This window comes from Trachemys scripta, chromosome 5 (genome assembly GCF_013100865.1).
Source record: "Trachemys scripta elegans isolate TJP31775 chromosome 5, CAS_Tse_1.0, whole genome shotgun sequence".
In the NCBI taxonomy this organism is placed as follows: domain Eukaryota; kingdom Metazoa; phylum Chordata; order Testudines; family Emydidae; genus Trachemys; species Trachemys scripta.
The window spans coordinates 89,970,872-89,997,724 of NC_048302.1; the positions used below are offsets into that span (position 1 = coordinate 89,970,872).

General features: G+C 39.4%; 1 protein-coding gene across 3 annotated transcripts in view; it reads right to left on the reverse strand.

Annotated features, from left to right (window-relative positions):
- Positions 1-23,216: 23,216 nt before the first annotated feature.
- Positions 23,217-26,853, reverse strand: part of SPATA18 (spermatogenesis associated 18) — a 40,008-nt gene continuing 36,371 nt past the window's right edge. For 2 of the 3 annotated variants that reach the window (XM_034772472.1, XM_034772469.1), the window contains 2 exons: positions 25,776-25,821; positions 23,217-24,171 (listed from right to left, as the gene is read on the reverse strand). In XM_034772472.1, the coding sequence (XP_034628363.1) occupies positions 24,113-24,171; positions 25,776-25,821 (105 nt within the window). In that variant the 3' untranslated portion in view covers positions 23,217-24,112. Of the gene's footprint in view, positions 25,271-25,775; positions 25,822-26,853 lie in introns of all 3 variants that reach the window. The other variant, XM_034772470.1, reaches the window with a different exon arrangement.

The following is a 26,853-nucleotide window of genomic DNA, read 5'->3' on the forward strand; positions in this document are numbered from 1 at the left end:
CAAACTGCCACCAAAACATCCTCACCCCTAAAGCACAGCTGGAACAAATGTCCATCAAGGTCAATGGAATTGCTCTTCTCATTGATAGAATCTGATAAGTTTTCAACGGTTTCATATTGCATCCTTGAATTATTAATATCCACCATTTAGATCAAGGAGACTGACATAACTGTCCAGAATTCAATGATATTTTTGATGGCAGAAAGCAGGATGTTTACCCATTAACACATATACCAATAGCTAGGGCAGTTGGAAATTCAGTTCAGCAGCAGCTGATTTCACTTGCTTCTACACCAACTTCTGAGGTATTTGTTTGAACAATCTAATGGCTCTATATATCTTTAGTTTAACTATGAACAAACCTCCCAGGGTGGTAAGTTCACCGGGTTTGGTTTTTGTTTTTAGTATAGTCTACAGCAAACTTAATTACCAATAAGAAATAAAATGTCACTTTGGACCTAACCCAGATAAATAGGGTCCATTGTACAGTACTCTGTAAAAGCCTGTGGCTGTAAAGTGAGACCTTATAGCCATATACACACTTTAATTTATGGAACACTAGTGACTTCTAACAGCTCTAAAGTAGAAATGTCAATTTTTTCTGTGGATTACATTTTAAGTCAAACTTCAAAAGAGAAGCACAATAGTTTTATGCAACAAACTAGAATTTATCAGCCTTTCCGCAATAACTCCCTGTTCTGAAGGGGTGATGATAATCTGGGACTATATTACATCCTCCCAAGATAAACCTGAAGTGAAGGCAAATGAAAGCCCGGAAACTGTGAGCTTCAGTCCAACAAATCCTTCTTTTTGGGGGAGGGCCATGGAGGTGCTCTTTAAACATGTGGAGTCAGATCCCTATTATCAACTCCTCAGATCCCAGGGTCTTTGTGCAAAGGGTTTTTCCCTCCACACTCCTCTGGTCCCATGCAATAGAAGCCATAGAGAGAACACTGTAGCATTGACTCCCACAAAGATGTCCACTTGGGAATCTCTTGGGTCCTGAGTGGAGCAAGCCAGTAAGTGAAGCTGCTCACTAATTTCACCCTGTTCAATCACCAACTCCACTCCAGCCCTAAAGATCTGTAAAGCAGAGTAGGCACATTGGGTTCTCAGGACTTGTGGAAAGAGGCAGATCCTGCCTCACTGGTCCAGCACCTCCCTTCAATGGGTTTAGGGCACTTGCTAACAAATTCTGCTCCTTTGCTTTCCTCAGAACTGAGTAAAGGGGAACCTAGGCCCCAAAGTCATAAAAGTCTGCCCTGCCAAAACATGGCATACAGTATATATAAATCAGTGATCATCCACTGCCCAGAGAGCTCTGCAATACCAATGGGGGCAAAGGAGGCTGAGGACTGAGGCCATCTCATCCACTGTATAGGGTATAGCTGCAACCTGCATAGGAGATAGGAAGCTCGGAGACCTTACATTCAAGGAATTTCCTTCAAAATTCTTCCTTTGGGGGAGCACGGATATGCCTCCCCCAAGAAGTAACAAAAGATTTGCCCTGAAACCAGATAATCACACACAACCTCTATGCTTAATTACTAGTTTCCTGCTCCACAGACCCCAGCCCCCTCAGCAGCACAGCTCCTGCATGGTGGGTTCCTTTTCTAGTGACTGGCCCCAGAACCTGGGGCTCGTGGAGACATTCTCCATTACAGAGAAAAGCAAGTTAATGATGTTGGAGCAGAATGATAACTTACTTGCTAATGTCTGACAAAGGTGAGAGCACAACACCATGGAAAGAAGCTGTCAACCCGGTCCTGTCCCTGGTCTGCCCCTCTCCACAGCATGAAGTCTGGCGTCCACATGTTCCCACAAGGTGGCTCCCATTGTGGAAGGGAAGCTAATTTAATGGAGGCCAGCATTCCCTCTTTACCACCCCCACATGTGGCTTTACCTTCTTTTCATCCCCTTGTGTGGAATCAAAGGAAACAATGCAGCCCTGAGCTTCAGACTTAACCAGGAGCGTTCTGACATTTTCTGATACAAATGAGACCTCTTACATCATTTTAACAAAAGCTGATTTGGGTATGAATCATGTTAAATGTTTTGTTTGTGCTGCAACTACGTCTTCACCCTGATAACTTCAAAACATTGGCGGGAGTTTCTTTAGGGACTGAGATGGCTTTTACATAGCATCTAGTGGTGAAACAATCTAACTATTCACAAGTCTGAACAAACGGTTTGTATTGCACTTTCCTTCTTCCATTGGGAACCTTGGACAATATCATAGAACCTGGATGCTACAAGAAGACGACACTGGAATTCATTGCTTTGAGAAAACAATTGTTTGGGTCAAAACCCACTGAAAAATAAGTGTGGTTAAATTTTATCTTTCCTAAGTTAAATATATAATGTTCTGAAAGTGCCTTATCAAAATATAAAGCAAATATCAATTAATAGTAGCGTAAAATCTTTAACTCCAGCTTTGGAACATCTGCCTGGGGGTTGCCACATCATTATGAGCAGATGTTGCCTTCAAAGAATTTAGACAAAAGGGGAAGGGGAGGTTTCTAAATATAATTTAAATCTCTCTCTCTCTCTCTCTCTCTCTATATATATATATATATATATATATATAATTACATAAGGGTTCTATGGCACAGATCCATATCTTTATCACAAATGCAATTCCCCTTGATTGTCCTGACAGTCCTAATAAGTTTCAAGCAATTTGGCCTTTGCTGTATGCTGCAGCTGAAAAGTCTTGGCAAGAAATAAATGGAAACACAGAGAACTTGAATTTTCCTCTTCATATATTCTCAGGGGTGGTTTTAAGTCTTTTGGCACACTACGCAGGCTTTTGCAAAAGACATAGTATAAAAGAAAACTAAACCTCAGTGTTATCTTCTGGCAATACATTTGCATATGTATGATTGTGTGCTTTCTTTAAAAAAGGTGCAAGAGATGGACATTTTTACTATTAAGAGAAAGAAAGGACATCGTTGCCTCTCTTCTTATTTTCAAACAGGAAATTGGTGCATTATCATTTTCATGGTATTAACAGAAGAATGCAAAGGTCATCTAGCAGAGGCCAACAAGTTTAGGATGTTTTGTGATAAATATTGAAAAGAGAGGAATCATCTGCATTAACTTTATACTTTTTAACTGATAGTTTTAGAACATTCTACATTCAAACTGAAGACCAATTTAAATTTTTCTCTCTGGAAAGTAATTCTTTACAAACTGTCTCCCTTATATAGTTCAGCTATTAGGTCATTTGAAAGACTGTGAGTCAAAGCACGACATAGAATCCAAGCAGCACTTACATGACTATAAATAAACAGAGTCAGACATGTTAATTCACTGCATTTACAAGAAAATAAAATTCCCAATTCTGATATCCTTACTAAGGTTGACTAGTACTTTACTCCACCTGCAGTCCCATTGAAATCAATGGCACCACTCACAGGATAAGAAACTAATCAACATCAATAAGCATATCAGAATCTGGCCCAAACTAAAATAAATAAAATCAGCAACCACAAAGGGCCAATTCATTCAGACCTTATTCATGTGGTTAGTATCACTGTCTTCAATAGGATCAGCATTTTCAATGGACTACCTGTGTGAGTAAGGTGAGAATGATGTGACCCACTCTATGCAATTGTGGTTTTACTGATTTGAGATTGTAAATTGATATGCCTGACTCCCTTTGCCTAATGAAGTCAGTGAGACTGCCCCTGCCAGTGAGGTGAGAATAATATGGCTCTTAGAAATAACTTCACACCTGTAGTCAATGCTGGATCCTGGTAAGATTCCCAAACACATACAAGTCTGATTTTTTTTCCATGTAACTTGCTTGTAATATTATTTGTTTTAATTACTAACATTTTAGATTATGCTTCTGTTTCCTAAGGACTTGTTTTTTCAAAGGAATTTAGGGTTTCCTGCAATTGTACATATAATTTGAGTATTTGGTTAACACAAGTGAAATCAGGTATTTTCAATAGTCATTTGCCACTGCAAGACCTACCCGGCCATTTCTTTGTGAAATACTCAATTTGTGGCTTGTTCCTACTTTTACTGAAGTCAAGGGCAAAACTCAGTGGGGTCCTCTGTGTATGCAGTTGCATGAACAAATTAAATGCAGTTGTGCACACATCTCTGTGCACAGCCACAGGTACCTGGCTTTTTGTAAATCAAACTATTAATCTATTGAAGGCCGCCCTTCCAACATGTTTGGGACACGACTTTTTTAAAAGCAAGCCTTTTGCAGTTAATGGCCCAGTGATGTGACTTTCAGTGCATCATAGATGCCAAGATACTCAAGTGGCTAGTAGAGCATGGGGAGCTGGGAAGTGAATCACTGTCTGATCAGTTAAGACTGATCAGACAAGACCTTTCAAATACATACCAAATACTTGCATAATAGGTTATTAAAATGTTAATGACTCAGGTTCATAGAAAAGGGACTGAATTTTAATCCACTGCATTAGACCAAACCACCATCAAGGCTTTTGAAGGTTTGCAGAATGAAAGAGATAGCACTATGGTTTGTGCTATCTCTAGTTTCAGTGAAGTCCATTCCTTGGCCTAACTGAAAAGTATTCCTGTTAAAATCTGGATCAGAAGGCTTCTAATTATTTCATCCTCTGCATATAAGGGATAAGAACATCTGCTGATGCCCAGACCTGAAAAAGAGCTCTGTGTAAGCTCAAAAGCTTGTCTCTTTCACCAGAGTTGTCCAATAAAAGATGCCAACTCATCTACCTTGGCTATCTACTGAATTTCTGATATTTTTCAGTCAGGGAATGAAGTAAAATCTTTCAGTCCATTTCTAACACGAATAGAAGCAGAAATTTCCATTTCTGAAAGTCACAGTGTTGCTACGGGACAACCTATAGGCTGAGAGATTAAAAAGAGAGACTACAAAAAGATGATGCATAAATAGTCCATCCAAAAAAGGAATTTTCTTTAATACGATTTCAAAAAATGTGAACACATCTATTTTTGATGAAGATGAAAAGCTTAAGTATCTGTAAGTATTTTGATTTATATTGGATGGGGCACTCTAGCATCAAATTAGATATTACTCACAAAATGAGAGCAAAAGATCACTTCTACATCTCCAAAAGAGAATAATTTATCTGTTAGCCTCTGCCCTCCTAAAAGAAGATGGCCATCATGTTGTAATGTAGTGTATCAACAGACACCTAAGCTGCAAATGACGTCCAGCTGGATCTAAAACCTGGCTAAAATATGGAGAGGAAGAAATTTTCTGATAACACTCTACAGAGAGCAGTGAAAAATAATATCAAAGTCAAACAGCTGATACATAAAATTGGTGGCATTGTCTTCTTTTGGTTTTGCACAAAGTAAAAGGATAATCCAGGAAACTCAGCATGAATCCAAACCCCAGACCTGAACACCCTGAAATTTGGAAGCCTGATAGCAAAATCAGGATCTAATCTACATGGATCAAATTCATCTCCACTTTCTACCCAGTATGAGTGAATATGTAAAAAGCAACAGAGGGTCCTGTGGCACCTTTGAGACTAACAGAAGTATTGGGAGCATAAGCTTTCGTGGGTAAGAACCTCACTTCTTCAGATGCAAGTGAAGAAATGAGGTTCTTACCCACGAAAGCTTATGCTCCCAATATTTCTGTTAATCTCAAAGGTGCCACAGGACCCTCTGTTGCTTTTTACAGATTCAGACTAACACGACTACCCCTCTGATACTATGAGTGAATATGTTTCACAATAACAAACAAAAATCAATATTTAAATCCTATAATGATAGGGTGTGATCCAGCCAGAGGCTGAGTGCCCTTATCTACCACTGAAGTCAGTAGAAGTGGAGGACACTCAGTAGCACCTCACAGGAGCCAGTTACCATCCCACAGAACTGAGCCCATAGCACATACAGTACTTTAAAAGTGACAGCACTTTGATATTTGTAGGTAATAAATGGCAACATGATAATGGATTCGATTGTCTGTTACAAGTTGCCTTACACTTTATGCTGTTATTTACAGCTATACAAAATGGATGTAACATGTTACCCAATCAGAACAGTACAATTTGACATGTATTTGACACTGGTGATTATCATGCTATAGAAAAAACTTTATCTGACTGTCAGAACCAGAGTTGAGTTTGCAGGGCTCAGAGTTCATAAAAACAGCTGTTACTTGAGAAATGAACACATCTGATTGCAAAGATCACCGAGACACAATAAACATGGAATCTCATATTGCCATTTTTACAGTCATTTTTTTCGGTGAAGAGCTGGCAGATGAACACAAAAAGTCCAATTCTTCTTTGAAAGGAAACATTAAGTAACATTCAGTTCAAGAGAAATTGCAGCAGGTCAGTGTGAATAAGTTTCTAGGACACAGCAGAAGCTAATATTACCCTCTGACCCTAGAATCACTAAAGAGTTACAGGAAATGGTGAATTCTGGGTACACCATGGAAAAGCCAGTGACTGATCTTTAATGGAAGGCAAATATTTAAAGAAAACAGGTGGACCATACTACAGAGACTATGATCAGTGCTGGCTGGCTTCCATTGGTAAGAGCTCCATAGTCATGCAACAGTTCAGCAGGGAATTAGGAAACATAAGAAGACTAAATTAGAAAGAAAAACAGGCACACAATTCAAAAGCAGCTTGAATTCTCTCCAACTTTAAACAAAATGAATATCATATTTTTTGAAAGACATAGGAAGGCATTACAGTTAAAAGGGGCTTTGTCTTTATGGATAAACTCAGCACATGATAATGGTTTTATAACCTGGAAAGAGGAAGGGTAGCCTCGTGGTTGGGGTACTATCCTGAAACCTGAAAGGATTATAGAAAGGAGCATGAACACGGCCAAATTAAGTGTAAAAATGTAATATGCCAAAAAGAAGTTTGAAGAACGGCTAGCCAAAAACTCAAAAGGTAATAACAAAATATTTTTTTAAGTACATTAGAAGCAAGAAGCCTACTAAACACTCAGTGGGGCCCCTGGACGATCGAGATGCTAAAGGAGCACTTAAAGACGATAAAGTCATTGTGGAGAAACTAAATGAATTCTTTGCTTCAGTCTTCAAGGCTTAGGACATTAGGGAGATTCCCAAACCTGAGCCTTCCTTTGTAGGTGACAAATCTGAGGAATTGTCAAAGATTGAAGTGTCACTAGAGGAGGTTTTGGAATTAATTGATAAACTTAACAGTAACAAGTCACCGGGACCAGATGGCATTCACCCAAGAGTTCTGAAAGAACTCAAATGTGAAATTGCGGAACTATTAACTATGATTTGTAACCTGTCCTTTAAATCAGCTTCTGGACCCAATGACTGGAAGATAGCTAATATAATGCCAATATTTAAAAAGGGCTCTAGAGGTGATCCCAGCAATTATAGACCGGTAAATCTAACGTCAGTACCGGGCAAAATAGTTGAAACAATAGTAAAGAATAAAATTGTCAGACACATAGAAGAACATAAATTGTTGGGCAAAAGTCAACATGGTTTCTGTAAAGAGAAATCATGTCTTACTAATCTATTAGAGTTCTTTGAAGGGGTCAACAAACATGTGGACAAGGGGGATCCAGTGGACATAGTGTACTTAGATTTCCAGAAAGCCTTTGACAAGGTCCATCACCAAAGGCTCTTACGTAAATTAAGTTGTCATGGGATAAGAGGGAAGATCCTTTCATGGATTGAGAACTGGTTAAAAGACAGGGAACAAAAGGTAGGAATAAATGGTAAATTTTCAGAATGGAGAGGAATAACTAGTGGTGTTCCCCAAGGGTCAGTCCTAGGACCAATCCTATTCAACTTATTCATAAATGATCTGGAGAAAGGGGTAAACAGTGAGGTGGCAAAGTTTGCAGACGATACTAAACTGCTCAAGATAGTTAAGACCAAAGCAGACTGTGAAGAACTACAAAAAGATCTCACAAAACTAAGTGATTGGGCAACAAAATGGCAAATGAAATCTAATGTGGATTAATGTAAAGTAATGCACATTGGAAAAAATAATCCCCACTATACCTACAATATAATGGAGGCTAATTTAGCTACAACTAATCAAGAAAGAGATCTTGGAGTCATTGTGGATAGTTCTCTGAAGACGTCCACGCAGTGCTCAGAGGCAGTCAAAAAAGCAAACAGGATGTTGGGAATCATTCAAAAAGGGATAGAGAATAAGACGGAGAACACCTTATTGCCCTTATATAAATTCATGGTACGCCCACGTCTTGAATATTGCGTACAGATGTGGTCTCTGCATCTCAAAAAAGATATACTGGCATTAGAAAAGGTTCAGAGAAAGGCAACTAAAATGATTAGGGGTTTGGAACGGGTCCCATATGAGGAGAGATTAAAGAGGCTAGAACTTTTCACCTTGGAAAAGAGGAGTATAAGGGGGGATATGATAGAGATATATAAAATCATGAGTGGTGTGGAGAAAGTGAATAAGGAAAAGTTATTTACTTGTTCCCATAATATAAGAACTAAGGGCCACCAAATGAAATTAATGGGCAGCAGGTTTAAAACAAATAAAAGGAAGTTCTTATTCACACAGCGCACGGTCAACCTGTGGAACTCCTTGCCTGAGGAGGTTGTGAAGGCTCGGACTATAACTAGGGTTTAAAAGAGAACTAGATAAATTCATGGAGGTTAAGTCCATTAATGCTTATTAGCCAGGATGGGTAAGGAATGGTGTCCCTAGCCTCTGTTTGTCAGAGGGTGAAGATAGATGGCAGGAGAGAGATCACTTGATCATTACCTGTTAGGTTCACTCCCTCTGGGACACTTGGCATTGGTCACTGTCGGTACACAGGATACTGGGCTGGATGGACCTTTGGTCTGACCCAGTATGGCCATTCTTATGTTCAGCTCCCAGCTCCACCACAGACTTCCTGGGTGACCTGCCACGAGTCTCTTAGATGCTCTATGCTTCAGTTCCCCATCTGAAAAATGGGACTAATAGCACTTCCCTACCTCACCGGGTGTTGTGGGGATACGGAGGTGGTGGAGGCCATAGAAGATGGGGATATTTATAACACCTTGCCAGAAGCAGTACAGAAATGACTACAATGCCCAGACAGTACAACTTCAGGGCCTAATCTTGGAGCTGCTCTGCAGGCAGCACTCACATTGAGGTCTGTGGGAACACACCTTTTTGACACAAACCAGAGGCCTGACTCTCCCCTCACTCACACTGGTACATAAGAAATAACTTTACCGGAGTCAGTGGAGTCACACAGATGTAAAGGCCACTGAGAGGAGAATCAAGCCCTTTATCTCAAAATGCTTTACAGAACTAGAGAAGAGAGAGAGAGAGAGAGAGAGATTGATTAAGAGGTGTAGACAAAATCTCATCTGAAAATTTTTATTGTATCCTCTCTCTCCTTAGCTTAAGCCTTCACTGGATCAAATCTCTGATTTCACTACAGTCAATGGCAAGACTCCAATTGAGCCAGGATTTTTACCCACGGTCCATAACCTTGGCATCATCTTTGACTGTGAACTTTTCTTCTTTTCCCATAATCCCACAGGATTGTAAATTTGCCTATCACAATTTCTATAGCCTCGACCAGGTCTGAAGCTATCTTTGTGGACATTCTCATTCATTCCTCCCTCTCCATAGGCAATTCTGTTCCCCTGGCCTTTCTCAATGCCAGATCACCAGAATGTATGAGGTGCTGCTGCCCACCTCACGTAAAAATAAGCATAATCATCTCAGCCCTATCTTCAGACAGCTCCCCCATTCATTTCAGGAGCCAAGTCAAAATTACTCTCCTTGCCTTGAAGCTCTATGTGGACTTATCTGGCCCATCTTACAGACTTTGGGTGAATTCCTGGCCCTAGTGAAGAAATCAGCCAGGTTGGGATTTCACCCTTTATCTCTGTTCACTCCGCTCATCTAGTACTGGTTTCCTCTCTGTTCTTCAGTGCAGTCTTATCACTGGAGGCAAATGAGCTTTCTCCTTTGCATCTCCTTGCCACCTGGAACGTCCCAATTGTATCTCTCTGTTTCATCAGCTCACTGCCTCATTTCACATTTCAGCTGAAAACACATGTGAGAGATCAAGAAAGTCGGCTCCAGACGGCAGGTGCTGCAAAGGGGCAGGTCCTTGCACTAAGTGCACATTATGTGAAGGGACACCACAGAATAATGACATTTCAAGCCTAAGCACTAGGAACATTAGCAAAAAGAAAGAAAAGCCTATTTAGTGGTCACTGTTACAATCTGTAAATGCATTAGCAAGTAATTAATGTTACCACAGTGTTCTCTGTGCTAAGTATCTACTCCAATATTGTCCTATTTAAAGAGAGGGAATATTGCGAATACTGCAGTGTATCTGAAAGTGACAAATTGGTAAGATTTTAATGACAATCCCTGCTAAAACCTTACAAAGGAAAGAAGATAGCTCTATCTACTGTATAGCTCAACAGCTTAACCTCCTCCACAAAAGAAAGTAGTGTCTGTAAAATATGCTTGTATTCTCACCTTCCAGAGATTGGCCTCTCTTGCACTGATGTAAATTACTTATTTCTTTTGCTGACTCTGGAAGCTTTTCCTTATCACACCTACTTTTAATGCCAGATTTTTCTCCAGCATCAGTTCACAATCTATTGCTTATCAGTCATTTAGCACCTTGTTTTGGATGTTAAAATAAAATTTAAGGAGGATCCAGGGGTTCACCCAGTGTTCCATTTCATCAGACATTACCAATTAAATCTTCAACTGGGTACACCACTAGGGCCAGTCAATCAAACTGAAAGCTGTTGGAGGTAACAATGGTCAAATCATGCTTTTGTATGATCAATTATCGAGTGTTTTCCTACTGGGGTACTAGTGTTCCCCTGCTCATATTGTGCTTACACTCTCTTTCTTAAATGCCTATCATGTACTGAACATTGCTAGCCCACCTCACAAATGTATCTGATCCCACTGGATACGTGGGCGTACTTCGGTCAAATCAGTAAGCAGCCTGAGTTAATGGATAGAGTATGTGTGGGGGACTCAGGGATTCTTCAGTTCTAATTCTGTCTCTACCATTCATTTGCTGTGTGACCTTGGACCAATCATTTAACTTCTACAGATTGGAAAAATAAGGTAGAAGAGGGACAGAGGGCTGTTGAATATTAGCTTATATTTGTGCATTGCTTTGAACATGTAAAACACTACAGTATAGAAATCCTAGGGATTATCAATGGGCATCATCTCAGAATTAATTCTGAGTCAATGTCAGTGGATCTCAACTGTCCAAGTTCATCTTATCAAAACCAGAGCCAGCTTTATTGAGTTTGATTTCTACAAGGCCCTAGAGTGCACACTGGCCAACGAGAAGGGAAAGAAGCGTTCATCACAGCTTGGGACTGATTCTTGCAGCTTTTCCTGAAGAATCTGGGGATACCAATGTTGAGGAACATTTTATTCTGCATCACCCTCTGAGGGGTCAACACCAGAGGCATAGTCTCCTCAGTGTTAAGACTAGAAACTCCACATAACAGATATGAGGCATCTTCTAGCGAGAACCCTTCTTTACTTGGCCCCCAAACAATTTAACTTTCCTTGTACAATGGAGGGAAGTCAAAAGCAAATTCACTGATTCTAAATCTGAGTGTGCTAAATAGCAGTGACGCTGACTGCTGCCATGCTAGTGGCTCATTGTTTACTACATTAAACCTGGTCCTTTGTAGCTCCATCAATACTTAACAGTCTGCTTCATATTAGAATAAGTCTGGTTTTGATTAGACTTGTAGTGAACTGTCTGAGAGTCAGACTCTAGCAAACAAGCCCTGTAGGTTCACTTGGAAAAGCCCATAAATTGTCTGCTGTTCGTTTAAATTAGGTTCAGAAAGAAATGTAAACCTGAAATCTGCCAGTGTTTATAAATTTGATCAGAGTTTTGTTTTGTTTGGGGAGGTTGTCCTGAGATTGTTCTCAATCAGAGAGGGGCATGGGGCCAAATCCTCACTCCTCCACCCAAAGCTGAGACAAACAGAATTTTTACAACGGACATAACTTATGGGTTGGGTGGGTTTGCTCCACCCCGCCTTGAGCCAGAGTGTGGAGTAGCTGCACAGGCACTCTGCAGTCTCCAGGCTGCAGTAGCAGCTACAACTCCGCTCCATGCATGTTTTGACACAATTCAAAGAGCTCATTTAACTGTGATTTCTCCGCTGACTTAAGCAAGTCCTCTCCAGGTGAACAGAGGTGCAGAAACTTTAATAAAGAGAGAATTTACTCACCAAGCAGATTTTCCTGACTCTCATAGCTTTAGTTACTAAACTTAAAAGGAACTAAAATCTAGGAGGAACTGGTGTATTTTGAGCAGTAGGGGAAGGGTTTCCTGGTTGCACAATGGGTGAGCTAGAAGCAGAGCACATGATGTAATCAAATTCCAAATATCAATAGGACCTCTGGGTCCATGTTGGTGTGAGAAATCATTTTAAAGAGAGGACTATGGCATTCCCAGAAGATATGGAGATAGGTCCATGTGACTGTAATCATTCTGTTTATTTCAATTCCACAGGCTGGTCCCTGAACATATGGTAGTCAGTAGCAAAACTCCCCTGGACTTCATTGGTTGCAAGATCAGATGTTATTCTTGCAAAACGGTTAGCCAGCCTGAAGGGAAATAAAAAGATTGACTCCCTGTGTTAAGTTAATGACTGAATTAATTGAGGAATGATGGAACAAGTGGGATGAAGTGATTGAAACACAGGTTCCAACTATTATTATCAGAATCACTTGATCCTAGTTCTTACTGATGGGATCACTGAAATACATTAATGTACTGAGGTGATGTTTCTCACATGACTGGAAATGATACTGCTTTCACTTGTGTTACAACTGCAGTGTTAGTTCCTGTTTCATCCACATGCCAAAATTTACAAAATCTTTCAATGTTTTACATTTTTAAAAAATGCCCTCACAGTAACACTCTACTCTGGAAAATAGTGCCTTCCAACCAGACAGCTCCACATGCTTTACAAATATTCACTAATAGAAGTGTATGTATATAGCAGTCATATTAAAAAGTAAAGAGGAGGGTGGTCTTAGAGTCAAGGCTCAGGACTGGCAGTCACGACCTGAGTTTTGTTCCCAGCATCTGGACATTGGATTTCAATGGGACATGTATTGAAGGCTCAGATACTTCAGTGATGAAGGCCATACAAGTACCTGGCTAGATAGAATCTCCCTCTTCTTCAGTTTTCTCCTCTGTAAAATAGGACTAATAATACCTACCTACCTGACAGGGATGTTGAGAAGTTAAATTAATGAGACATGCCAAATATCTTAACCCCTGGTTTAGCTGCTCACAGTCCCAGAAAGCCAGATCAGTTTATGAAAAACCAATGTAGGCTTCCTGCCAATCCAATAAGTGTTGTTGTAGAGAGCAGGCAGTGGGCCCGAGGCTGCTTGAGCAGACTTCTGCCTGCCTCAGCCATGGCACTAATTGGGGCATGCACTAGGGAAGACACAGAATAGAAGTGGGCACTGGGAGGGGGAGGCACATACATTGGGACATAGGAGGTCACATTGTGGTGGCAAAGAGTGGGATGATGGAGGAGCACACTGGGACACAGATATGGAGAGGGGGACACCATGGAGGTGGGAAATGCACTGTGAGACAAATAGAAGAACGAGAGAGAGACACAAACAAGAGAAACCTGGGGGCCCACCATTCTCCTGTGGAGAGTGAGATGCCCCTGAATGTATGTGTGGGAGATGGGGCGGAAACAGACCAGCCATTCTTCCCTGAAGATGTCAAAGAAAGGCTTTCAAAGCAGCATTGCCAATCCTTGCAATTTCATTGCGAGTCTCACAATATTTAATGGTTTTCTTTAAGCTCCAGCTCCTGAATTAAGAGATTTAATTAAAAGCTCAGTTTATTTTTATATTTTTTTTAAGCAAGTTTCTAGACTTCATGCTGGAAGAGAAAAGCTTGAAAACAGGACCCAAGAGCACCTTGAAGGTTCAGAAACTAGAAGGCAAATAAAAAGAAACTTAAAAAAAAAAGCCAATAAACATTAAAGTCATGATTTTAAGTCATTCTCATAATTTTTGATGCATGACTCGTGATTTTTGAACACCGGAGGTTGACAATTCTGTAATGAGTGTGGTTTTTAACACTGCTTCACTGAAAAACATAATAATTGACTCTGAGATTGAATGTACAATAAAGAAAAATTTTCACTATTATCCACCAACAGATTTGATTGTCTGAAACTTAGTCTGTATAACTTTCCAACCTGGCATCAGTTTTATAGTTCCTCTTATTTATCTGTCTTAATTAAGCAGGATTTGTTTGCTGGTGAGTGTTTTCACTTTTGCAACAGGGGTGGCTTTGGGTTTTTAATATTTTATTTACTAATTATTATTATTACTCTAAAGTTTTAAAGAACCAGCCTATTCAATAGGGCAAGCAACAGGTGCTACGTTACTTTTAATCCCCAAATCGTCCTTCTTGCCACAAAACAGTCAAGCTTAGCTTGGCTGAACCCACATTTCCTAATTGTAAGGGGCAGTTAATTGACACAAAGCATTATCTGTACCTTATCTAGTGCTGGCATTTTGTTCAATATTCCCAAAGACTGAGGCTTTTCAGACATACATTTTAATTAGAAGGAACAGTTGCCAACAGCTATTTCTCTCAGGCAACTTTTGCCATTCATTGAAGCCTTCATTTATTGGATATAATTACTGGGTTTGAGTTGTGGGGGAGTGGGTTGTTGTTGTTTTTTAAGATGAGAACAACTCATTTATTCAAGCTCTGAAAAGTGTATTAGGCAGCAGCTGGGGGGGAAGCTTATCCTATGAAGTTGCTCATTCAGCTCTCCCAAACAGCTTCATTTGCTAAATGTGCTATGTGTTTCTCTGATATTGGGGGGGGGAGGGTTTGCCTCCCAGACTATTGAAGAATAAAGGCTGATGGGTATGTATATGATTATTTGCAAGAATGCTTAAAGGTCACTGAGGCTTCATGAAAATCTTAGGAAAGCATTCTATTGAGAGACGATCTCCTCAGTATTGTATTTCTCCCTCTTCGTATTTTATTGCTAGGAACACATGCATTAAAACTTTGGTTTAACTGCCCATGTTATGATCATTATTATTGTATTAAAACTCAGGTGGGTCACCATGGTGCTGTATAAATAGAGAATCCTGCTCTGAAGATCTTACAGTCTAAATTAAGAAATGAGTGGATGTAAGAAATACACAGAGGGAGAGTGGTCAGGGAGAGAATGAAGTCAACAGTAACAGGAACAAGTGGCTGCACAGAGATATAAATTAACAAGAGATAACAACACCAGCTATCCTTTCTGGTTGCTTGCCTTGCCATTATCAGTTGCATATTTCTCACTTGAAGTCACAGAGTCAAATCATCCCTCATCTGGGAAACCCCACGGAAGGGCTTTGAAACTCCAGAATTTGATAGTCAGTTTCCTTTGAATTACTCCATCAAGTGGGATGCAGAGGCATGGTATGTCCTTCACAGAATAGGCAGGGAACAGTGCTCTGAAAGCCCAGCGTGTCCTGAGAGCCACAGTGAGGTCCAGATCTCTGGATTTGCAGAAGGCATTTGCATGGAGGCCTTTTTCTTTGTGACATCAGTCCTATATATGTGTTGTGGAGATGATTATGATCTCACACAACTGATGAGTCTAAGGCATGAATAAGGAGCAGGAACAGATACTCTTGAGAAAAAACTATCGAGTGCTTTTGCAATCAGTCCCAGCGGGAGCTGAAGGTCATACCATAAGTCATACAAAAGGTAATATTTTCAGATTTGCAATAAGATATTTTATTTGACCACTGAGCCATGCAACAAAGTATTAACAACACACACAGGTAACATATAGGCAAGCAAACATTATTTTGGTGTAGATTGGATAGTATTTTATGTTTACACTAATATACAAATCATAAAGTAGCCTTATACAAACTCGCTAAAAATGCTAAATCCACAGTTTTCTGGCCAGAAGTTTGGCCCACGCGATATGCAATATTTTCATTGTACCATGCTTGGTATTTCAAGTTTTATGATAACATTCTTAGTCAGGTTTATTTCCTTTACTGGCAAAAAGAGCTAGTCTGCATGTAAAATAGAAATGTTGTCAAAGAGAACATTGTTCTGCATGATTTCAAACATCCTGGATTTACTTTTACTACTACTGAGCTGCCATGAGTAGGGTTGTTCTATGCTCTTCATACAAGATGCCATCTCATGGTATTTCTTAATACACCAGGACCCTGATAACATGTAATTCTGCATGGATGGCATTGTCATTTGCTTCTGCAGAAACTGAGGTGACCCCTATTAACAATTAATTATGGTTGTTATGCCTCTATGTACCTACTCTCCCCCTCTAAACATGGGAGGGAAGAGGGCCATAGGGTTCCTCTGATACCCATGAGATCCATAATTAAAAGAAGTTTAGAGAGGCAACCAATGTTCCCAAACAAACGATCAACCTAGAAAAACAGTTGTAAATGACTGAAGGGCCATATTGTACACAGCAGCAGCAGAAGACATCCTTAGACAAAAAGAAGTTAGATGACTCAAAATGTGCATTTGCCCTTGTCCATGAGGTAGAAATTAGCAGAAAGTGAAAAACAGAGATTGCTCCATAACAGGGTGCGCTATTCAGGGTCATGCAGGGTAAAGGCAAGAAAAGAGCCTTTGTATATTTTTTAGGGGAAATACCTCTGAAAATCATAGGAGAAGGGAAAACATGGAAAACTGATCACCCAGCTCTTAATCAGCGTTAGGCAAGCAGCTGAAATAGATCAATACTGCAACTTACCACTTTCTTAACCTAGAAACTGATAAAGACCTGACAGGCATTATAGCAAATCTCTGTGTTTTCCTTAGGAAGCAGTGATATTATCTTTGGTGATGAAAGGGAGAGCTGGTTGAAAATGCAAATTTTTAAAAATTTCTAATGACAAATTTTTAGATTTTTCAACAAAAACATTCATCCAAAATCTAACATTTTGGTTTTCAAAACTGAACATTTTACCAAAAGCTTAAAAAAAAAAGGTGTTTTTTCATTAAACTCCATAAATGGTGGCCAAAATTCAATTTTCAACAAATGACCTTTTGATCAAAAGGCCAGTTTTCATTGGGAAAAAAAAAAAAGTTTTGACAAAACAATTTTGACCAGCTTTAATGAAAAGGCAATAGGAGCATTACCCAGAATCTAATGTCAATGACAACTTGCTATCAATTATATCTTTCCAGCTTTCTAATAATCATCTGGTTTATTGCTGCTATTGTACCTAAATGTTCCTCATGTTTTATCTTGTTCCTCGTGGTCTATGTTTAATACATCAGTCAGCTGTCCGATTTTATATATGTTGGTTAAACTCAGATATGAATACACACCTGTTTTTACTGCTTTCATTTGTAACATTTATAACTTTATTTGCAAACATTTATTGGCTTTTTTTTACACTGAAGTTTTACTTACAAACACACACAAATTCCATTTATAAAGCAACAGTGCCATCTTCTGGGAAACAGTATGTCTATCTCTTGACAAGTTTTTCAGGGACTAAGTTTATAAGAAAGCAGGGCTGCGGGGGGGGGCAGGAGAAAGGGGCAATTGGCCCCAGGCCCCGGGCCCTACAGGGGCCCCGGGAGCCCTGGCCAAGAATCCTTTTCCTAACCTGGCGGCAGCCCAGGTCTTTGGCGGCGGCGGGGAGCCCTTCAGTCGCTCTGGGTCTTCGGCAGCATTTCGGCGGCGGGGGCCCCTTCAGTGCTGCCTAAGACGCGGAGCGACTGAAGGGCCCCCTGCTACCGAAATGCCACCGCTGCCACCGCAGACTCAGAGCACCGCCCGGTGAGTACAAGTTCCCCCGCTTTGCCCCTGGCCCCCTGAATCCTTTGGGCGGCCCTGTAAGAAAGTACAGTTATCTAACCTCACCACAATTAGCTAACCTCACAGCCCCAAACCTTGTACCATGCTCTAAAATTTCTTTTAAAATGTATATTTGTCATGGTGACTGGAGGGCAGTGTTCAAACAAAATCCAAGAGAAAAGGTTGTGAGGGATTATTGCCTTCAATGCTCCTCTTCTCCCATACTTCTTATCTCACAAAGAACTGGTTCCCTCTGGTTAGCACATGAACTACTCACCTCTCTATAGGCAAATACTGATTCAGCTGCCATATATGCAACATAAATTATGCACAGATACAATTTTCCAGGGTGCTGTAGTAAGATTTCTCAATTGTCCTGGGGTGTGGGCAGAGACCCTTGTCTCCTTCAAACCAACCTACTTGAGTGGAACCCCAGGAAGTGCAATCTGCATTCACCTCCCCCTCCCTGCAAAAGCCTACACACCTGTAGATTTAGAAAGCAGATGATTTTCTGAATCTGATAATCAGGTTTTTTCCTCCCACTCAATGTCCACACTTCCCAATTTTTCTCTTTGGATTATCTTTCTTTGACTCATTTGCTGCTGGACCCCTAGATGCCACCTACCTTTTGCCATTTCCTCACTTTCCCCTTTTGGGGGATTTTCATCCCTTTGCCTGTTTTTGCACCTGTTTTGTATATTTTCCTCTTTTCCCCTGTTCAGTACCTCTTGGCTACCTTTTTCATGTCTACGGAGGCAGAAGAACAATAGCACTTTACACAGAGGAGAGCTCTGGAACCCTTTGCAGTCTAAAATGTCATTCATTGTACAGCGGGAAATGACTAAGATTAATTTGTTTCCTTCATTGATGTCTGAAGAACTGAGGTGCTGGGGCTATGAACTTCCAAGAGTAGAGGTGCTGGGGTTCAGCCCTGACAAGCCTACACAAATCAAGCACTGAAGCTAACTGTATGCCTAAGGCCCTTGATGTACAAGGTAACTGATTGTTCTGAGTAAGTTTTCCTTTACATTAAGCAAATATTACACAGAAGCCTGCTGTGTGCATAAAGAACTAGAGGAGCAATGCTTCTGCTACTACTACCATGCTGTACAGGCAAGGCTGGCCAAATGGAGGAAGTGTTCCAGGGCCAAAATTAAAGCTGGCCACAATCCAGATTTGGGCTGCAGTCTAATATATTATACTATAATTAATTGGAGTCATTCACAGCACAGCTAAGCAGTTTTTCTTCTTGGTCCTCAGATGAAGACTGTATTTTGAGTTAGCTGTAAATAGAAACTGAATCGGAGCCCATGTTCTTAACTAGTTTGCTTTTGCTGCCTAAGGACAGCCAAGTTCAGGGAAGAAGCTTAGCCCGACATTTATGTTGTGTTGTTGCTTTACTGGTAACTCAAACAATATGTCCATGCCAGGAAAGGGGTCAGACTGGACCTTAATTTGGGGTCTGTGTACTCTTGCATCAGTGAGATCAGCCTATTCACAGTTCACCAAGAGGGAGTATAAATGTTGTCATCTGCTCCCCATAAACCTCTTTCTTGAGGGTCACAATCAGTTGTCCATTTAAAATAACAGTAGACTGAAATGTGGTTTAGATTTGCATTTTAATCTAGATGCATTATTCTTTTACAAAGTTTAATTTACATCAGACCTTGGTAGTGTAAGATAGAAGGACTGTTTTGGGTAGGTGGTCAGTGATTCTGTAACAAAATAATCTAGTGTTTTTAATGACAATTTTAGAGGTACTAGTGAAAACATGGAAATCTTGGTGAGTTGCCAAGAACAATTGGAATTGACATGTTATTTAGACTATAGTCAGTCATCTGTAAAATTCCAGTCTGAATGAGACAAACATATGGTCCCATGTGGTATTAATCAACCAAAGACAGAGTTTCATTACAGGCCCACACACAAAAAGTGAGCGCCACTGATTTGAAATTTTGAAGAATTTGAACTCAAAGGCTGATTTAAACTGTAAGCTCTTTAGAGCAGGAAGCACTGAGAATACTGGTCATACTCCTTCTATAATAAGATGGGAGTGGTTAGAGCACAACCTTAGTTGTAAAGTACTAAACCAAATTAGAAATTAAATTTATAATTGAAATTTAAAGCCAATAACGAATTATACATAAAACTTAAGGGAAAGGAAACTGTCCACCCCCAACCCTGCTAAATGTGGCATTGCAACATGTTCATACCACCATGAGTGATGTCATAAAGCCAAGGCCTAACAAATGCAAATGAATCTCCTACTACTGCAAATCCCTTTCATTGGTAAACATTTTTAGTTTCTGATCATTTGTTGTTATGATCTTACAAAACTATGCGGCAAGCTATTTCTTATGAGAGTTGCAAAATTTTAAAATAAATATTTCCAGAAAGTAAATAAAGTTCTATTCAACATCTCAGTGCTAACTAGCTGGACACAGTTGAGTCATTTCCATTTGTGTTTATCTTCCGTGGTTTTCAATTTTTTTTGTTCCCCAGTCTGTTTCCATTGATAGAAAAAACCCACAGTGATACAGACATTTCACCTTCTTTTCCAGAAAACAGACTTTTATTATGAAAGAGAAAATATTCTTCACCTAATATTTTTTCAGCATCATAGGAATGTCCAGATATTTTGATCATCTAACCTATAATCCTTTAGCCAAAGCTCGCAAAGCATTTTACAAAGGTAAGTTATACTCATCTTACAAGTGTAGAAACTGAATATTTTCCTCTAAGATGTAATGCTGTGAAAAGGAACAACTAGCTTTAGTTTCAAATTAGTTTTAAAACCATCTTTTTTATGAAGTGTTTATTTTTAAACAAAGAAATCAGAATATAGGTTATTGGGCATGAAGCCCTGTAAGATGGTCTGTGTCACTTTCTGTGAAATAAAGTTAAATAACATCTGCGTACTGACTTTTTTTGTTTAAAATCAGTTCGAATTTTCATAGAGAATTTTATTATAGCATTTCTTGCTTGCACAATCAGCACTCTTAAAAGTCAACAGCCAGTTTTCAGATGTACCTTGTTTGTGTTTCTACTTTCACTTCAAAAAGCAGAGTGCCAAGAATTGGTATAACAATGTACTGAGTAAAATGTGTATTTCCTGAATAAATAACACATGCTGTGTCAGCAAAATGCTGACTGATTTCCTCACATTATTTTTCAATATCAGGAAATTTGAGTTCAACTATGAAACAAGGTGCAGATATTTCTGTCTAAACGTAATTGATCCATACTGCATGAACGAGAGATACAGTACAATCCAGAAACACAGAAAGCACACTCAGCCTGAATGTACCATATGCTAAAGCACTTGCAAACAAAATAAATTCATTTTTCAACTTTCTTTAATGCAAAGCCAGGCTATTTCAAACCAAATTAAGAACATAATTCTCTAGACAACTGCAATCGAAGATGAGTGACTTATGACAAAGCCATGTTATCTAAGGCTAAGAAAGAGAATTAATTGTTGATGGCACTTTTATATAAAGACATTCTTTGCAATACATTTAAAACAGACGCAAAAGAAAGATTAAAAGGCACCAACTGGTCCAGGAAGATGGAAGGGTGTTTACCACCTTGGATAATTGGATAGCTTTTGCCTCCTCTGCAAAGTACTTCTCCTGCAGGTCCACCTAGAGTGATGTATACTACCCTAGGCCAGCATCACCATCGCAACTCCCACCCCAAGATATGTGGAAAAGCAGCACAAGATTGCTTCTGAACTTGGATCTCCCACTGCATGGTACTAAGATGAGCAATCCATTTTGGTAACTCTTAATTGTATATAATGATATTCCGGGTTATATTAAAATCATTTGCTCATAGAGAAGAAGGAAAAGTGAAGGAGAATCCATATGTTGATGCCACAGAATCTCCTCAGAAATAGGTAATAGAAAAGATATCAGATTTGGATTAGACTATGGGATGATCTTTTCTTCAGCCATTCAAAATCAACTTTGACAGTGCTGATATGCAGGGGAAACTCTTCAGCTATTACGTTTATATAAAACATACATTATGTCCACACAAATGCACTGGTCCATATTAAGTGCTGATTTACATCCCAGGCAATCTCATTTATCTCAGTGGGATTATACAGGGCTTGGATCAGATCGGAATTTGGCCTAACATTTCAGGATTATCACTGACATCATGAATAACACTGTATTGGAACAATCTTGTAGCATAAACCCCATTGATCATATTCATTTTGCAGCTTACATAAATCATGTCAGCAAACATTTCTGCACTTATGCCACCTGTATTATTTTGTTACGACTACCTGTGTGGCATTTACACTGATTTGTTATAATACATTTGTTCTCCCTGAAGGTTTTTAATACTTTATTTACATGTATGTGTGCTATACAATTCCTGTTTGATGATTCTTTCACTTAGCACTTGAGAGAAATTACAGAGCTCCCTTTTTATAAGGCCACTGTGCATTATTGCACATATAAGTCAATCACACAGGGTCATACACCAACGATGACCAGCATGTACAAATTGCACTGTTGTCAGGAGGAGTTGTGCATGTAGATAAAGGGCAGTATATAGCCTGTTAATGTCTGACTCATCACTAAAAAAAATCCCTTGTCCGACATACTCACTAATTTAAATGACTATAAATGAGCTGAATTGAAGCCCAATTAAAAACATCAGTCTCTTAATGACATCATGCACCTTGCTAAATGATATTGGCTCCACAGACCAACATGGTAGAGAGTGAGAACTGTTTATCAAGCTTATTTTTTATTTAACTTTTACATTTTTCAAAGTATTACGAAGCCACTTTCTCCCTGCAAAATCTAATTCTTTTAAACTTTTCTATTACCTTGAAACAAGTGACCAGAGCACTCAGTTAGCTCATTTGGTCAATTCTGTATATGATGTGGTCCTCAAGTGTTTTAAATCTTTGTTTCTGAACTTGCATTTTTAGTTCTTTGCGGGATACTTCATCTAAAGGTATTGCTGGGGTGTGTCTCTGGGGCCATCATGGATCCCAGGCCATTAAATATGTTTGTGCCTCTTTTGTAAGATATTTAATTTTCTTATAATTGGTTATGAAAATCTGCTTCGTGTCAGAACAACATGTGTCAAATGACAGAGATTGTGATCTGGTGTGTCTTTGTAGTGAACATGTGGAAGTCAAATAATATATCAAACCTGAACGCTAATATTACCAAAACATATCTCTTTGGCCCGAAACAATTATTAGATTCTGTGATATTGATTACTTAGGCACCTAAGTCCATATTTAGACACCTGAAGAAGGGACCCGATTATTTCAGGCGACAGGGGATGGCTCACTCAATGATTACTTGGTCTGTTCATTCCCTCTGAGGCACCTGGCATTGGCCACTGTTGGAAAACAGGTGTTTTCCTGAACTAGATGGACCTTTGGTCTGACCAAGTATGGCCATTCTTATGATCACTGACTTCAGTGCTGCCAGTGCTCAAAATCAAGACATTTATCTAGAGATATTAATAATGGGATTGATGTGTAAGTATACAGAATAACCATAACCCCAGCTCCCTGGCTGTAACTAACAATATAAGAGCTTATAAGACGGAACAAACTTCTTTAAATGTTCATTTCAGAGGCCATATGTGCACTGATTTTCACAGACAACAAGAGAGCCCACCACGTACTTGAGTGCCTTTTCCATTTCGGTGCGTCTCTCACTTCATTCTGAGGACCTGTGGAAATGATTCTGCATATACCAGCCCCCACAGATCTCTCACCCTGGTGTAAATCAGGAGTAACTTTTACATTACATATGTATAAAACCAGGGTCAGAGCTGAATCAGGCCCACGGTTTGTGTATACAGGCACCAATTGTGACATTATAGTTACAGTAGTGTATAGTGAAGTTGGGCTGGTCTGGTTTTAAAGTTTGTAGAGCCTCAAACAGCCCTGCAGATGTGGGGAGGAAGAAGGGAGTGTACCAAGTCTGCACAAGTCCCCCTAAGAGAGGTCATGGAATTAATGAATATAGGTGAATTTTTAAAGAGTTAAATAACTTCATGACTAACAGCGTGTACAACTATGGATTTTGTTACAATGAAAGTAAGGAAATCTCATGTTTCGGGGCATAAGCTGATTGCAACATGGGACAGGAAGGAATTCCTCCTGCCTGCAGCCATTTACATTCCACAACCAGGAAGCTGAGTTATGGGAAATTTCCACTTTCCTCTGAAGCATCAGGTATTGGACTGAAACAAGATACTGGACTTGATGAACTAATGGTCAGATCCATTATTAAACATCCTAGGTTCCTATGTAAAAGCACAAGGCTCCAAGCAGTCACTTGTGTTGCTTGTATTTAAGGCTGGCCCTACAGATGAGGTTCAGGAGAGAAAAAAGAAAATCAGTTCTCTTAGAAACAAATATTCTGATATTAACATGAACTTTTTACAAAATGGACAAGAAATCCTTTAAAATGACAGAAGAACCAATATACTTCTGAGACCAAAATAATCAATTATTTAATTCAGAATGCAGCAAATTACTGTCTTTAACAGTCAAACTTTTGTGATTGTGTTCAAATGAAGGCTCAAATCTTGTTCTGTGTGTACTTGGAGGAGATACTGAATAGTTAATGCATCCCAAGCAAGTATTTCAAACCTCAATATGTTCAGTGACACACTTTTGAAATATCAATAAGGTCCAAATCGCAACCACTAGTGAGATTCCTTTCTTCAGTAACAGACTGAATTTAACAAGCATAGTGAATTCCATGCCAAAACCAGCACAACACTTCATACAACCCATTAGCTGTGTGCTTTCATAAATCAATGTAACTGAAGACCCGGAGACTGAAATGCTGTAGTCACTTGTGCCAGTCATAAACTACCGGTATTTCATCAGTCAGACAACAGAGACCACTTTCAGTTGATACATTAGTGACAAAACAATGCTATTCACGTAATTAAAAGTTTCATCCTGAGATTAGTGCTGCCTTCTAGAAATGTACATAAGCACCATCTAGTGACATTGTTTTCAAGTAACAGCTAATCTCAACAAGTTGTAATGTTCATGTGATATTAAATATGTTGTCAAAATAAATGGCATCCTTTTGTTTCAGGTAAAAATGTTCTAGATGTGATCCTTAGATCTGATGCTCTATTTCTGCAAGGGTTGCTAAGAGCTGTGTAAACTCTATGCCACAGGGAGTATGATCCTAAATGTCTATGCAATTTTTTTTTATCAAATTGGTTCAACTAATTTCTATAATGATAAAAAAACTCTACTAAACTTATAAAAACACACTAAGCAAAAATGACATTTAACCCTCCCTTTGGAGTAACACAAAACTGCCATTCACATTATCTTAAGTGAGGTTTGAGGTACTCTTGGAACAGGAGGAGGCACCACTGAAGTTGACTGATCCGGATGTACAGAATCACAGAAACATATCCAGTTAATTTAAAGTCCTATTGGAGAAAAATATACATTTCAGTATGGCTATTTTTCTAAGTAACTACACTGAGTGGATTCAAGAAGGGACTTCATTTGAAATTTTGAAAAATTCCTCATTTCATCCTGGTCAGTTAGCCAGTCCATTTGGAATTTGTAGGTATAGAGCCAGTAGTCACAGAGTTGCCTGCTTCTCTCATGGAAGAGGGGCCAAATTATACTTACTATAGGACAGTTCTGTAGGAAGCTGTGGGGGGTACTTGGCTGGCCATAGCATAAAGGCAACCAGCAGTCAGAGACATTGTGATAATGGTTTGGAAGGGATGAGAAAGAGGTGCCCTACAAAAGTCAGAAACATTGGCCTTTTCACAAAATGAAAAAGTGAAGGGCCACTCATTTTAAAAACAACATAAGTGTGTCGGAGACAAAGACGTGCACAGTGTTATTTGATCTCTTTACTCAATCTTTCAAGCACTTAATGTGAAAACCATGAGGCATTGTATTCTGAATACGCCCACTTACTTGGGCTTCCGCTCCTTATTGGGGAAGGGCTGCGACTTCGAGGTAACTGCAAGGCAAACAGCAAAGAGCAAGTCAGCAGACCAGGTTCAATAAAAGGCATTACACTCCAGGGAAGCATCTCAGGGTCTGTCTACATTCAGAAAATTTGCACTGATGTAACTACAAGAATGATGCAAAGTGGAACTTATACTGGCATGGATTTCAGAGATTTCATTGAGTTTAAGGCCAGAATGGAGCACTAAATCATCTAGTCTGATCTTCTGTATGTCATAGATCATTAAATTTCACCCTGGTACCCTGTACTGAGCCCAGTAACTTGGGTAAGACTAAAGCATTTCAGTCCTCAGAAGACTAAATGGTTGTGTGCCCCAGGCAGAGAACAGGGGAGACTGAGGTGCTACCAATGCCTGCAGCCCCTCAATGATAGAGAATTGATTAAGTAGGATAAGCCCAGATGATCCTATCAGGTGACTTGTGCCTTATGCTGCACAGGAAGGCAAACAAACCACCAAGTCCCAAATCTGGTGATCAGTGGGACCCTGAGCATGTGGGCAAGACTCACCAGCCAGGCAACTAAAAGGAGGGTTCTCTATACTGCCTTCAAGCTTAATTCAGCAAATTACCTCCTCTCATTCTTCTTTCATGACACTCACAAGAAGTGAGTCTACCAAGATATTGTTAATGATAAGGTATTTATTTATTATATGCTCCCACACATATTTGATACACACACAGTGTGTATGTGTGTATTTATATATAAAAATAAACCACCTCCCCACACTCCATTTATATTATATTAAATAAATACCTTAACAATAGATACACACACAAAATATATAGTATGATTAAACAATTTTAATTTATATATATAGGTAACTATTCAAATATCATTCAAAAATTACAGAAAAGTTTTTATGCACACTCCCATAATCTTATTATTGTGAGCTCAGTCCTTCCTTCGCTAACCCCACCTCACTGATTTGTTGCTCCTGCCTTCCATTAGAGGGTAAATTTAGACTGCTAGTTCTAAGAAGCAAGGACAATGTGCTATTTATATATAGTGAGAGCCCTAAAATTC